Below are 15,149 nucleotides of genomic sequence, written 5' to 3' on the forward strand. Positions count from 1 at the left end.
GATAAACAGAGGCAGACTGGGTCAAAAATTCTTACCCGGGAAAATTTATAGTGGCCTCATAATATGGTTTATGGCCAAAATCACACCGGGGTTTCCCCAGTAAGGCTAATGGCCACTCCGCCTCTGTCGATAGAGAAAAAATATGATATTGTGAAACGCTTTGAGCGAAATGAAAGACCATGTGATATTGCACGTGCTACAGACCTAAATGAGGCAACACTGAGAATTACAAAGAATGCAGAGAAAATAAAAAACTTTCATAGCAGGAACAATTCAAAGTGTAATTAAAAACCATTAGATTAAGACACAAAGAATTGGTAGAGATGGAACGGCTGTCATCTGTTTGGATAGAAAATCAAACAAAAAACAAGTTTGCTTACGATAGAAGCAAAAGCATTAGCAATATTTTATTACGTAATAGTCGTAATAAAATACGTAAGTATTTTATTTGTAAAAAATACGTATTTTTTATTTATTATATTATAATAAAATATAATATAATAATAATAAAATATTATAAAAATTATAATATTTTTTATTACGTATTTTAATCGTTATAAAATACGTAAGTATTTTATTACGATTATTTATTGTTTGGTAATGTTTTGGTTACCAATGTGTGTTCAATCTTGGGTGGTCGGCACCTAACCCTATTTTTCCCATAGGGCCTGTTGTTTATATTGCACGATTTTGCATTGCACGAGGGTTCCTAGGAACACAACTATCGTGCTATATGAGGACTGACTGTATGCTCTTTTGCCAATTTTACCAGATGCATTGCTGTCTTTGGGCCCTTTCTTGATGTCTTCTTTAGGTGTGTTCTCCTTACTTGAACACAGTATTCAAAGTACAGTCTTATACAGTGGGATTATGACCTCCCTATGTCTACAAGCAAGTTTTCAATAAGTCATCAATAGGATAACAAAAATAAATTAAATTATGTACCAGATACATAATGAGTTGCTGATAATGTCACAGTGGCAGCCGTTAAAAACTTCTTTACTGCAGGTACTCATTATGAAACTGGTACAGTAAAATAAATAAAGTATTGCTGCATTATTTTTATTGAAAAAATAATTTCAGTACAATGAATGGAATTTTTCATTGTACTAGTGTACAATGAAATAATTCGTATAAGATAAATTCCTGAGTGAATACTCCAATTGTTGTTCCATTACGTGTAGTATTTACTAAAGTATTTGACTTAATATCTAAATTGAAAACCTCTTTCATAAATTTACAAAACTTCTTTCCAGCCTCAGAATTTAATTCCAGATTGAAATCACCAGCGAGAACTATAGGTATACGATCCATTGGCTCTTCCAATAATTTTGCATCTTCAATGGAATACGGCATCAAATTCTTGTTTATGAATTTTTGAATTATATCTAACGACAGCCCTGGACTGATGTATATGGCAACGATGAAGATAGATTCACTATTGAATTTGCACAAAGATCCACAAATGTCTCCAATTTCATCTGATACCGTTGTCGCATTGCTGCTATTATGTTGTGCAAAGATATGTGTGTGTACTGATGATAGTTGAACCTTCACATTGATATATCACAAAACCACCACTACGAACACCTGACCTTTTAAATTGAGTCACACATTGGAATAGTTTAAGTAATATATGTTCATCATTATCCAACCACATTTCACTTAATGTTTTGGATTGCTGCAAGATGGTGTCCATTTCCATATCGCCAGCATGTACGTTTTTGTTGTTATTTGGTTTTTTAGAAGCATTAGCAACTAAGGCCATATTGTTTTGGGGATATGCGGTGGTCATTACCTGACCTTTCCGCATCCTCCGTATTTGGTTGTCACAGGCTCTAACCCCGGTCTAATCAAGAAGTGTGTGCTATGCACTGCTGTTCCTGCCCACCTGGCTACGGAGAAGCCCCAACATGTACATTTGCGATATTGAAACTTTGTATGTTCATTGACGATATAGATATACCACTTTGTGTGAATCTTGCAGTTCATTCATCCTGTAGAGATGGTAGTTTATTTTTCAATTGATCTAGTTCAGCACTAAGTTCTATATTATTAGTAGCTTTGCCGTGTTAAAAGGCGAAATCATCGTGGGGATTTGTAATATATAAACCTTGCAATGAGGTCACTCGAGATAACGCCATGTATACAAGTTGCTGTTGATGACCTTTATCATAATTATATACAACTTTGTCGAAGGTCCCTCCTTGAGATTTATGTATAGTCAAAGCTCATACTAAAGGAAATTATGTATGTCTACATGTTAATTTCCTTTGTTGTTGAATGGAATCGTCATTGATCGTTTTATAATAGGTACGGATTGACTAGGTAAATGTTTCTTTCACATATTGTTTATAACGAGATTGAAGGTTGTGTCCTATTCTTGACATAACCTTCAGTCTTGAAGGAAATTTCATCCATACTTGTTTAACTGTTTCGCAGTCCTCAAATTTGAAATATACTCAAGTACCGATTGCTCCATTTACCAATCCATCGACCACATCTATATTTGTAGTAATCATGTACAGTTTGACTTTCAAATCAGTCAGTGACTGAAAATGCAGTTTCAGTCACTGACATTTTGTGAATGAGTACTTTCATGACGTGTATTACGTCATGAAAGAACTCACTTCTTGTAAATGAAATTCATTTTGAAGTAATTCATACGAAGTTGTTAGAGGTGGTTTCAAATCTAATTGAAACCATAAATGATCACAAACATTACAACTAAATCCAAATGGGTTTTTGTACACTAGTTTTTCACACTCACTGTCAGCTCACGTAGACGCTAGGGATGTAATCAAGAATCTCATTATTAGCCATTTCTAATTTTGCTTTTTTTCGTGCACTATATTCCTTCATTCGTTCTGCTGGAGTTTTAGATTCCTGATAATTGTCAGGCATAGTAGAACTCTGTGCTTGAATTTCATTATGATTTGGAATAGTTTGAATTTCTTTTTCCTTCCGTTCACAATATTCTTCATTATTTCAGCTAGAATTTTTTTTTTTTTTTTTTTTTGGTGCAGTTTGAGAACTCCAAGGCATAACGAAACACTCTTGTTGAATTTCATCTAGATTCACATTTCTGTCCAACTCCCCCTTTCTTTCTTTCACGATATTGCTTCGAATGCTGGTAGATTTTGGCACAGTCATTCGCGTGTTAATCATTATGCTGATATAACGGTATAATGTAGCATGTTACTGCTCAATTGTACTTGTTGCGTACAATCGAGTTTTCTTGGGTGCATGCGTTGTACTTGTTGCGTTACTGCCTGCAACAAGTACAACGCATGCACATTGGATTTCTTAACGATTTCTAGGTAATGTAACACTTTTTTCCAAATAATGCTGGTAAAAATGTTACAACGTCAACAAACCTTTTTTGCTACCGGTCTATGGAACTAATGCTATTCATGTAACTTCATATAACTCTCAAATCAGTTTTAAATTCATCACCAAGTGTATAATTAGTACTTTTCTAATCCAAGGGAATCTTTCTGTTTCAATACATTCTTTCCACCTCCCTCCAAATTACTGGGTATAAGCAATCAACCACAGGATCCATACTCACTTTTAGACTAGAAAGGTTTTTCAAATAATCTTCTGAATTTCAATTTTGCTAATTTCCTTCTTTCCGTTGTCACTCCTGCAGCTTCTCCACATCATGGAAGATCCTTCATCTGGAAATATCAATGCAAATAGTTTTACAAATTACCTGTACAATTCATTAGCAACATCAGCTGGACTATCTAAGACTTTCCCACACCCATTACACAAGGGTTTGATTTGATTTGTTCTTCTGCTTTGTATATACATATGCAAAAAACTTGTCCCTGTTCTTTGCTCTTATAGCCAGCAATTTTTCATGATCTGCCTTTGCCAGCCTAATGTTTTCTGTAGTTATTGTTATTTTTTGGTTTTTAGGAGCATTAGCAACTAAGGCCATATTGCTCCGGGATATGCGGTGGTCATTCCATGACCTTTCCGCATCCTCCGCATTTGGTGGTGACGGGCTCGAACCCCGGTCTAATCAAGGAGCGTGTGCTACGCACTGCTGCTCCTTCCCACCTGGCTACGGAGGCGCCTGTTTTCTGTAGTACTATTACACATCAACTTGTAGTTGTTATATGCTTTAGTAGTACTTTTCATCACTAACTTTTTTCATGCCAACTTTATCTGCCTTATTAAACTGGATAGCTCATTATTCATTCATCTTGGCATTCTCTTCATGCTGTATTTTCTTAACTTTACATGTGCATTCATGGCTTCTATTATATAACTTTAAAGGTATACCATAATTCTATATTCTCACTCTCTGTGATATCTCCTCAGTTGATAGATCATGTAACATCTTAAGCTGTCATAATCTCATTTTCTAAAATTAAACCCATTCCTTTGCCTTTTAACAACTCTTTCCTCATCATCCAACTTAGAGCTGTGAGCCTTGTGATGTCATCTCGTTTGTGGGTGATGAAAAATCAACAAGAGTTCTCAGATACATAATTGCTCCAGTACTTAACACTGATACAAATAACACTCCTCTAGATGATTTAAAAAGTTTGTTCATGGTGAGTTTCCCTCCCACTTGCTCCATTCAGCTGGGGTAAAATTTAAATTGCTCATAACAAGACTCGCATGTGTGATGTGGTGCATTGTAGCCAATTTAGTCCTTTTTGCACCATTAAAAAACCAAATCATTTGCACGTAAGGCTCTCGTCATAATGCAACTTCTTGCCTGTAGATTAATTGCACTTGAGTTATATCTATGTGTCCAACTAATTCACGCTGCACAGATTCTGACTAGCATGCATGACTTCTGAATCTGGGAATGCTTTTATCATGCTCAAGTTTCTTTTGATAAGAAGCATGGTCCCATCACCCCTTCCATTTTCCTATCCTTTCTAAATATATTGTACCAATTTCTGGCTAATGCTTCCATTAGCTCTATTATGTCACTTAGATATGGAACCAGGAGTTCAAATTTGCTTATTTTATTGACCACACTCCTGATGTTACTGTAGATGCAGTTAAGATTAAGTTCTGTCTACCTTGGAACACCCCATGAAGTTTGTTTTGCTAGAATCAACTTTCTACTCATTTGAAAAATTGCTACCTACCTTCAGAACATATTTCTAATATTGGCAGCTAGCAACAAACAAGAACTCTTGATGTGTGCAAGCATTAGTTTGACCCATATAATCAGCTAAATGTTTTTTTTTTTGTGTCTGTCTGTCTGTCTGTCTTTCTCTCTCCATCCCTCCCCCTTCACAACTAGCAGTTTCTCTGAACCATTAAGGTATCCCCAGTGATATTGGCAAAAACACTTGCACCATCTGTTCAAATGTATTCAGTCTACAAAATAGATCTGATGTTCTGTTGTTAACATCATTATTGCAATAATGAACAATAACTGGTCAACAACAAAAATGTAGTTGAAAATAGTCAATTCTTTTTAATTTTAGCATGAGGAAGAACAAAAAATGTAACATTTAAAATTTAGTTAGCTCTTAGTTCCATGATATAGCCTTTATCATGGACTAGGGAATTTTGGAGTCTAGAGAATAGATAAGTTGTAACACTGAAACAGGAACCGATACGGCATTTTTTAAAATTTATTTATTTTTTTATATTTCTGTGTATCATTTACCTTGCAAGTGATGTTAATTTTTTTTTTTTTTTTTCCAGGTTTATAGACAAATTACGTAAAAAGCCAGGGTGCCACATAAAAGTGTTAACAGTTTTTATGTGTGTGACCTTTTCCACCCAGAAACATTTTTCTTGCAAGCATTATTGACCATTACGTTAACCGGCCGGCCAAACGAATTCAAGAAAATGACTCTTGCTACCTAACTTATTCTTATATGAAGCGTGCACCTCGCTCATCGAAAACAGAAGTAACCAAACATAATGACAGTGATAATGAAGAGGATGATGAAGAAACAAGTAGTTGGATGGCCCTTAAGAATGCCGATGAGCGTCAGACGCAGGAAGAAAGCCAGAATAATCCGCTTTTGCCGATGTGATTGTTTCCAGGATCCGATCCGGATAACTTTTATTGGGAACAATTTAAGTTATACCTTCCTTGGCGAAATGAAGAAATGAGTTGCTTTGTCCAATTTAGACCTGAAAACAATATTTGAAGAACAATGTCATGTAATCAAGAAAGTATAAAATTTAATAAACTGTGTGGTGAAGAAGCGTTCGTGGCATTTTTAGCAGCTGTGAATGAAGCTGAAGAAATGAGAGACAAGAAGCAGACGCTGCTAGAAAGGCGCCGTAGCCTTCCATTAGGCGACTTTGAATTTGAGGAACAACGTGGAGATGTAATGGATGATATAATCTTCCTGGTGGAAATCAAGGGCGTGATCTGTTGGCTAAAATTGCGCAGCTACGTGCTCTTCCAGAAGAAGAATTTCTTTCACTGAGTCAAAAATTAAACAGTGGACAGACAAATGTGTTGTTTCACAAAAATTTCACCACTTTCAGACTGCTTCTCCTCCTATTCCTCCAATTTACTGATTCGTCAGTGGTGGCACTGGAGTAGGACAGTCTCCTAATAACAGCCATCTACCAGTGCCTCAGTATATATTTTAACAAAGAAGCTGGAAGTGACTCAGATGAACTGCAGATCTTCCTGTCTGCTCCAACTGATAAAGCTGCCTTTGGTATTGGTGGGCAAACTCTCTACTCTGACCTTGCTCTGCCGATTTCCCAAGCTGAAAACATACTGCCTGAGCTCTCTGCTAGTACTGCCAACACTTTGGCTTGCAAATTGGCCAAGTTTCACCTTCTGATCATTGATGAAATTTCAATGGTGGGTGCAAGAACATATCATCAAGTAAACAGGAGATTTCAACAGCTGTTCCATCCTCCACATTCTTTGGAGGTGTTTCCTTAATTTTAGTTGGAGACCTTAGGCAGCTTCCACAAGTAGTGGACAACTGGATATTTCAACCAAACGCTGCCAACCCCTTGGCTCTATTGGCTGGTTCGACCATTTGGGAGCAATTTTAATTCTTTGAGTTAACTGAAATGTTGGCAGAGAGATGATCTTGTTTTTGCCACAGCCCTTAACAATATGACATATCCCTTTTAGAGTCAAGAACATTCACTCATGGTGAGCTTTTATCTGGGGGCGAAGGGGTCGTTCGTCTCTTTGGTAGCAATGTAGAGGTTAATACATACAATGAAATTACCTTGTCCAACATGACCATGGAAGGAACTATTGTCAAGGCTATAGACACTGTGACTGGTGAACCAAACCAGCAAGCAAAAGAGGTGCTCAAAACTCAACTCTACCTAGTACTCACACTTTCGGCCTACCTCAAAATAAATGCTCGGTACATGATTACTGTCAACACAGACCCATCCGATGGTTTCGTTAATGGAACCACTGGAGGATTGAGAAAAATAGACTATGGAGTGAACAAAGTAACCAAAGAAATGGGGCCTTTGTGCCTCTGGTTTGAATTTGACAACAAAGCATCAGGTAGGGCAAAGAAGAGTCAGATATCTTTTAATGATCGCCGTCATCTTGGCACAGGGAGTTGGACACCTGTACATACACTGTTAAAAGATGAAGTCCTCCAGGTTCACTGGCCCCAGTTTCCAATAGTTCCAATGATGTATGTGGCCTGTTCAAGAGCCTGTACATTGGATGGTTTGTACATTGTGAGCAGGGCTTCAAACTTCCCATTCCTCCTAGCCAGACTAATGCAGTGGTAGTCAAGATAACCCGGCTGTGGTAGGATCCACTAGTACCTATATGCAGGTTCTTGTGAGAGGAACACCCAACACGCTTGGTCCAAGTGCTGTTCCACAATGTGCAGTCCTTCCTTGAGGAAGCATCTCCAAGACTTGGCTGCTGACCCAGCTGTACTCGCGTCAGACCTCGTCATGGCTGTGGAGACATGGAGCAGTCCTCAGGAAAATTTTCCTCTACTGGGGTTTACTGAGGTCAGATGGGCCTAAGACATCTGCTAACCCTGGCTACAATGCCGTGATCTGGGCCTGTAACAATCTCGTAAATACGGGCAGAGCTGATGCTTGCCACTAGCCTGCTGAGTCACTGTAATATCTTCTATAAGTTCCCTTATAGAAGAAGATATCTTCTATAAGTTCCCTATGTGTACTACTGAGATAGCTTTAAAATTACTTTATCTAGTAGCACACGCTTCTTGATTAGACCGGGGTTCGAGCCCGTCACCACCAAATATGGAGGATGCGGAAAGGTCAGGGAATGACCACTGCATATCCTGGAGCAATATGGCCTTAGTTGCTAATGCTCCTAAAAACCAAATAACAAACAAATAACAAAACTTTAACTAGTCCTATCTAACAGCACACAATCCACTTTTCCAGCTACTATCATCTTTGGTGACTTTAATGTAAATTTTCTAAAGGCTGAATCTACTGAAGTCTTGGAATTCTTTTGTTTGAAGAACTTCAAGTCGCTTCTTCACCCTTGTCATTCACAACAACTGGAAAGACTCGGACAACGTTTTCGTTAGTTCTTCTGGTTTTAGGCCAAGCCAGGGTACTAGAAACTTTTTTTTTCAGTTACCACAAAGCTCGCACACTAGCTAGGCTTGTGTGGATTTATTGGATGATTGTTTTCTGCAGCAGCATGTTCAAAAGGCAACCAGAGAGAGTAATATTCTTGATCTGGTTATCAGCAGTCATTCATGTATTAAGAATTTGTAGATAAAGAAACCACTAGGTGGCAGTGATCACAGTGTACTGATGTAGGATTTACTTAAAGATATGATTATCATCAGGGGTAAAGGAAAGGGTTTTTGCTTCCATAAAGGTGACTACAGTGGTCTAAGATACTTTTTAAATTCTATATGGTGGGACCAGCTGATGATGTTACCAATAGCAAATTCTAAGTGAGTTTTGCATTCAAGGATTAATCGTGGAAGCTATTAGACTCTTCATACCTATTAAGAAATATCGTTCAAGGTTCAGGCCTAAATGGTTGTCAAATGAACTAATGAGACTCTTGGTACAGAAGAAAAATGCATGGGATGCATATAAATTATCAGGTGACACAGAGGCTTATGGCAGACATAAGCTAGTCTAATCAAGTCACAAAGGAGATTAGGCAAGCAAAGGCAGATTACGAGAAATCTTTGGCTGAGGATGCTAAGAAAAACAGCAAGGATTTCTTTACTTATATAAACTCTAAAAGGGGATGAATCAGATTGGTCCACTTGATATCGATGATCCTGCTCAGATAGCAAACAAACTGAATGAATATTTTGCATCTATATTCACACATGAGGAGTTATTAAAGAAGGAAAATGCCAGAAGTTTATCAAATTGTAACAGGATGCTTTAATGATTTTGTAATAACTGAGAACAAATTGGGGGAGAAATTGAGGTTAAACAAAAATTGTTTAACTTCAACAGGCACTCGGGGTGGATGGGATCTATCCAGTTATATAAAAGGAGGCGGCAAAGGAACTAAGCAAACCCCTAGCCATAATTATGAGAGCATCCTTGGACTCAGAGGAAATCTCCATGGACTGGAGATGTGCAAATGTATTTCTAATTCACAAAAGAGGAATCGAAGGGTGACACGAGTAATTACAGACCAGTTAGTTTAACTACTGTTCCAGGTAAAATAATGGAGTCACTGGTTAAAGATGCATGCAGGATCATCTAGACAAGACTGCAGCAATAATTCAGACACAGCTGGGGTTTGTTAAGAGACAGTCTTGTCTGACAAATTTGAGTGGGTACTATGTAGTTACAAAGGAACTGGATGCAAAAAATAATTTTGATATCATATACTTGGATTTCAGGAAAGCTTTTGCCACTGTTGCACATGGAAGACTACTGCGTAAATTGGAGCAGAATGGTATTAAGGGTAAGTTGCTACATTGGATAAAAGAAGTTGAGTGGGAGAAGACAGGGTGGTAATCAATGGATGCTGCTCTTCGTGGAGTCCCACAGGGTTCGGTGTTGGGCCCACCACCGAAACTACATCTTAAGTAGTTATTTTGTATATTTATCAGTGATATTGATGAAGGTATATCAGGCTAAGTGTCAAAGTTTGCAGATGATACAAAGGTTGGCAGAGTTGTTAATGACAGTAATGGTAGTGTGCTACTGCAACAAGATCTATAAAATTTGGGCAGATGGGCTGAGAAGTGGCAACTGAAGTTTAATGTTGACAAATGTAAAGTACTGCATATGTACAGAAGTAACCCCAGAGGAACATACCAACTGTGTGGTACTACACTTAGGGTGACAGAGCAGTTCCAGGGGTTTTGTCAATGATGTACGGGAATTTTGCTAGCAGGGAAAAGGTGATTATCCCTTTGTATAAGGCAATGGTCAGGCCATGCCTTAAGTACTGTGTACAGGTCTGGAGGCCTCATTTTAGGAAGGATGTAGATTTGCTTGAGTGTGTACAGAGAAGGGCAACAAGATTGGTGAGGGGAATGAATTGATCCTCTTACCAAGAGAGGCTTAAGTTCTGAAAATTCCAGCAGCTGGAGACTAGGCAGCTGCAAAGTGATCTGATTGAGGTGAATAAGGCCTTTTTTGAGATGCTGAATTCATGAGATTCTTCCACTTGCTCAGATTAAAATAAGAGGGCATAAATTCAAATTGAGGAAAGACTGTTGAAGAATAGATGTGTGGAAATTTGCCTTTAGTCAGCAGGTGGTTAATTGCTGGAACAAATTTCCATCTGTAGTTATAGAAGTTGATAGCTTAAATAAATTCAAGGAGGAACTGGACAAACTTTTAGAGGTAATGGGTGTGTGAATTTTTTTTATTTATATTTTTGGCCGATACTGCATAAGCTCATATGCTTGCTTTCTTGCATCCCATGCCTCTATTACTCTCTATTTGAGATACTACACTAACGACCATTTGTGACTATGGACCCTTTATCCTGAGTTCCCAGCACTCAGTAGTTGACTTGATTTTTTTTTTTTTTCTGTTTGCTCCTGTTAATTCAAAACATCTCACCATAAAATGAAATTATCTTGGTCGTTATATCATTTTTATTTGCCATGCTATGGCCTGCTACTCTAGTTCAAATAAACGATCCTCAAAATAAATTTTTTTATAATCAATCATACATTGAAAACAAGTTTTCCACTGATACTCTTTCATCCAATTAACCTAAAATATTTAATTTCTTAATTCCTAATGTGATTGAACAAGAAAAAAAAAAAATGTTGGGAATTGGGAGGGGAATTCATGTTGTAAAATAGTGTTTATATGATTGCACCGACATGTGATGACACTTGTACAAAAACTAATGCAGAACATAACACCTTCCCCCCCCCCCCCCCCCCAAACAAAATTTATTTGCATGCTACCACCTGCCAATACTTCTTTGCAACAGCAGCAAAAATTTGTCACTACCAAATAAAAAAATAAAAATTCAAAGTGATAAAGGGAAATAGAGGATATTCATGATACTTTATATAATTTTAAGGGCAAGGAAAAATGCTTCTAAATAAGATTACTAATTATGGTTGCAAATAAACATTGTTTTTTAATGACATTCTTTTGAATTTACATTTTATTTTGTATTAAATGAAATTATAAATGCACAATATGTTATGAGCTTGAAATTCACATATAGAACTACAGTGAAAATACACCATTCTTTGCTCATAAAGGTGAACTACAATCAGTGTAAAAGGCATCAATTTAATTGCATCTCAGATTGTGACTACCTTCACAAGTTACCATGTATTGCATTACCTTGAATAAGTAATGCTTCACTAATAGAGAACACTATTGTTACTTATTCTCAATAGGCACCACCACCCAGATGGCACTGTTTCAAGGCTTGTTGGCCTATTGTCGTTGGGTGGGCAGGTACCTTGTTGCAATCATGCCAACCCAGTTATGAAGTTAATTCACAATATGAGAGATGCCAAAAGGTGTATAAAGTAATACTAAATAAAATTATAAATGCACAAGGCATAATACTAACATTATGAGCTTGAAATTCACTATAGAACTTCAGTGAAAATACACAATTTTTTGCTCATAAAAATTAACTACAGTAATAGCATAAAAGGCATCAATTTAATTTTATCTCATATTGTGACTACCTTCACAATGAGTTGCCATATATTGTGCACTACCTGGAATAAGTAATGCTTCATTAGTCTTTATTAGTGGAGCATTACTTATTCAAGGTAGTGCAATACATGGTAACTTGTTGGGAAGGTAGTCCACAATATGAGAAAATTAAATTGATGCCTTTTACACTATGATTATAGTTCACTTTTGTGAGCAAAGAATGGTGTATTTTCACTTGTATTTGTGTATTTTCATTAAAATCAAGAAATTTTAATATTTTAAGAGGCTAGTAACAAAATGCCATTTACACAGTGAGCTAAAATTTAATTATTTGATTACATTATAAGCAACATTTGAAACTGATTAATTCTGCTACATAATTAAAATTTCTTTTTCCCTTTCAGGTGTATATTTTGACACTAGAGTAGAAAACATTAAATTTGTAGATTTCTGTGGAAAATACAGACTGCCTTTGTTACAGTATTTGTGTTCTCCCAACTGTAGTACGCAGCCAGCTGTTGGATATAATACCAGTTCGGATCCTGATACTTCTGATGATGATAATGAAGTCCCTGCAAGTAAACTTAAACGTGTTCTGTTGGGCTAAGAAAGATTTATTTTTTTTAAAATTGTTTTCTACATATATCTCTAAGCACTGTGTAATTATAACAGCATATTTTTTTGTACCATCCTACTTGTAGTTTTTGTAAGATTTTAAATGCTTTGGAAAGCATTAAATTTCTTTCATTATTTCAAGGAGAACTAATTTGATGAAGTAAAAAAAAAATTGGTGTCTACTTCAAAATTTAATCAACAATTTTAGTGAAAGATGAACTTTCATTGGGTGCTTAATAACCATCTCAAAGAGGAATGTTACTGAGAAATTAAATGTCAAGTGTTTGATGTAACCCCAGATGTGATCCATTGGTCTAAATGATTGCATCACATCCAAATCAGATGAACCACATTGTGACTAATCATTCAAATGTTCATTATATAAATGAGTGAATTTTTCACATCATTTGATCTCTATGCTTGCACATTCTAATCGATTTCATACTCGGAGAAAACATTTACTATTGTGTGGTGTTTTTTTTTTTTTGTGTCCTGTGGATATTAGTAGATGTCCTGTTAAGGAAGAAATAGAGCTTAGGAGAGACAGTTCAGCTGCCAGTCACTGGGCTTATTTTAAGGTACTGAATTGCATTGTAAAGAGTGGAGAATTTTGTATGTTTTTAGATCCCATTTATTTCAAGATTTTGAAAGCAGCATTACTGTGCATCTCTTATACAATTGTATTTCATCACAGGGAAAAAAAAAAAGATATTCAATACTTAGGATTGTGCATAAATACCTGGTGGTGTCTCAGATTTTTAAATATTTTAGCAAATTCACCTTCTGTGTGGTTGCATATATTTAAAAATGTATTAGCAACTTAGACACACGGTTGTGCCTAAGTTGTTAATACATTTTTAATATAAGCCCGGTTGAATACTCTGCCCTTTTGTCTTCAGCAGGAGCAAAGATCTCCCAGTGATGAAAATCAAATGCAGTAAAACACATTAAAAATTATTTGTATTCATGTAAAATTGTTGTATTTCATATATTAATTCTAAACTCAATTTTCTATTATCTCCTGGAAAAAAGGAAAGTTTCACCTATGTTCATTTATGATAATATCCAATTTTGTAGACAGGATAAAACCTTTTACTTGAATTACCTTCTAACCTTTCTTAGCATCATATCAAAAATATTGTTTACTCTACGTCCTAAGTATCTTTTCACTTTTCTTTTCCAACTTCAATGCTAACTTTTATATATCTTTCTGAGCAGCTAATTCTACAAATCAAAAATCCATTTTGTTGTGGAATAGTATTTCCACATCTGTATGAATATAGTAGAATTCTGAATTACCAAAATTTTGATTATCTCGATAATTTATTTACTTTTTTCTCTCTCTCTCTCTCACTTGAAATTGATATTTAACTCTGTAATAAAACAAAACTATCACATGAATATAACAAAATCATGATTCCACTCATATAAAGGATTAATGAGGTAATGATCCATGGGAGAATGTTGCTATTTATTGGAAGTATATATTGTTACAAACATGCTGAAATGCTCATGTGTTTCTTATAAATAAATAGTTGCTTTTGTTAATGTGGTTTGTGAATAGAGCTGGTATGGTCCACTACCCAGTAATATACAGTTTTATTTGTGACTAAATTTGCCAAAATAGCAAGAATTGAGAACCAACTGATGTTTCCAGAAAATACAGAAGTGGAAGAAAGCCATTTTTCATGCAGAAAAACATTGGCAATTATTTAAAACTATATGGGCACACACAACAAAGAAGAAAAGAGTAAATCAGTTAAAGTAATGGACAAGGGATAGTCTGATTAATTGAATGGGTATTTCACAATTAATTTTACAGATGACATTCTCATTACAGCGAGGAAAAACCTAGCAGTGAATAAGGGAAATTTCTTGTTTAACTAACCTAGGAGACTATTATTATGATTATTTGTATTAATAGCAGCAAATGATGCAAGAAAGCAAGCTTATACTTAAAATTCCCATTTTACCTATCCACCCTCTCCAATAGTTTAGTTCTTCCTTGAATTTATTCAAACTATCCCCTTTAACAATGGATAGAAGCTTGTGCCAGCAATGGCCACCTGTGAGCTGAAGGCAAACTTCTGCACATCTATTCTACAACCATCCTTCCTCAGTTTGAATTGATGCCCCCTCATGTGTATAATCTTATGACACTGTCAAGTCATTAGTTGGATTCGGAAATAACTTTGAATTTGTATAAAGAATCGAAATAAATATCATCAGCTTTTTTTAACTGCTATAACTATTTAACTGATAAATAAAAAATTTGAGTTTCTCTTTCCTTTACTCTTTTTTTGACCAATCCACATGACCAGAACACTAAGTCTTTATGTGTGGGATCACCATAAAAAAATAATAGCAATGATAAAATAAATTTCTTTGAATTTTGCAAAACTCCTATATTTGCATAGATATGCAAATATAGAAGTTTACTTATGATTATTAAGAAATGTCACTAAAAACAAAAGGGA

The 15,149-nt window shown here is 35.9% G+C and overlaps 1 protein-coding gene across 1 annotated transcript in view; it reads left to right on the plus strand.

Moving 5' to 3' along the window:
* Positions 1–14,893, plus strand: part of LOC150080128 (leucine-rich repeat-containing protein 58) — a 58,193-nt gene extending 43,300 nt beyond the window's left edge. The window contains exon 4 of the mRNA XM_090381548.1: positions 12,462–14,893. Coding sequence (XP_090237674.1) covers positions 12,462–12,664 — 203 coding nt within the window. The 3' untranslated portion in view covers positions 12,665–14,893. The remainder of the gene's footprint in view (positions 1–12,461) is intronic.
* Positions 14,894–15,149: the final 256 nt, after the last annotated feature.

Source organism: Mastigoproctus giganteus, chromosome 9 (genome assembly GCF_048544385.1).
Source record: "Mastigoproctus giganteus isolate SK-2022 chromosome 9, ASM4854438v1, whole genome shotgun sequence".
NCBI lineage: Eukaryota > Metazoa > Arthropoda > Arachnida > Uropygi > Thelyphonidae > Mastigoproctus > Mastigoproctus giganteus.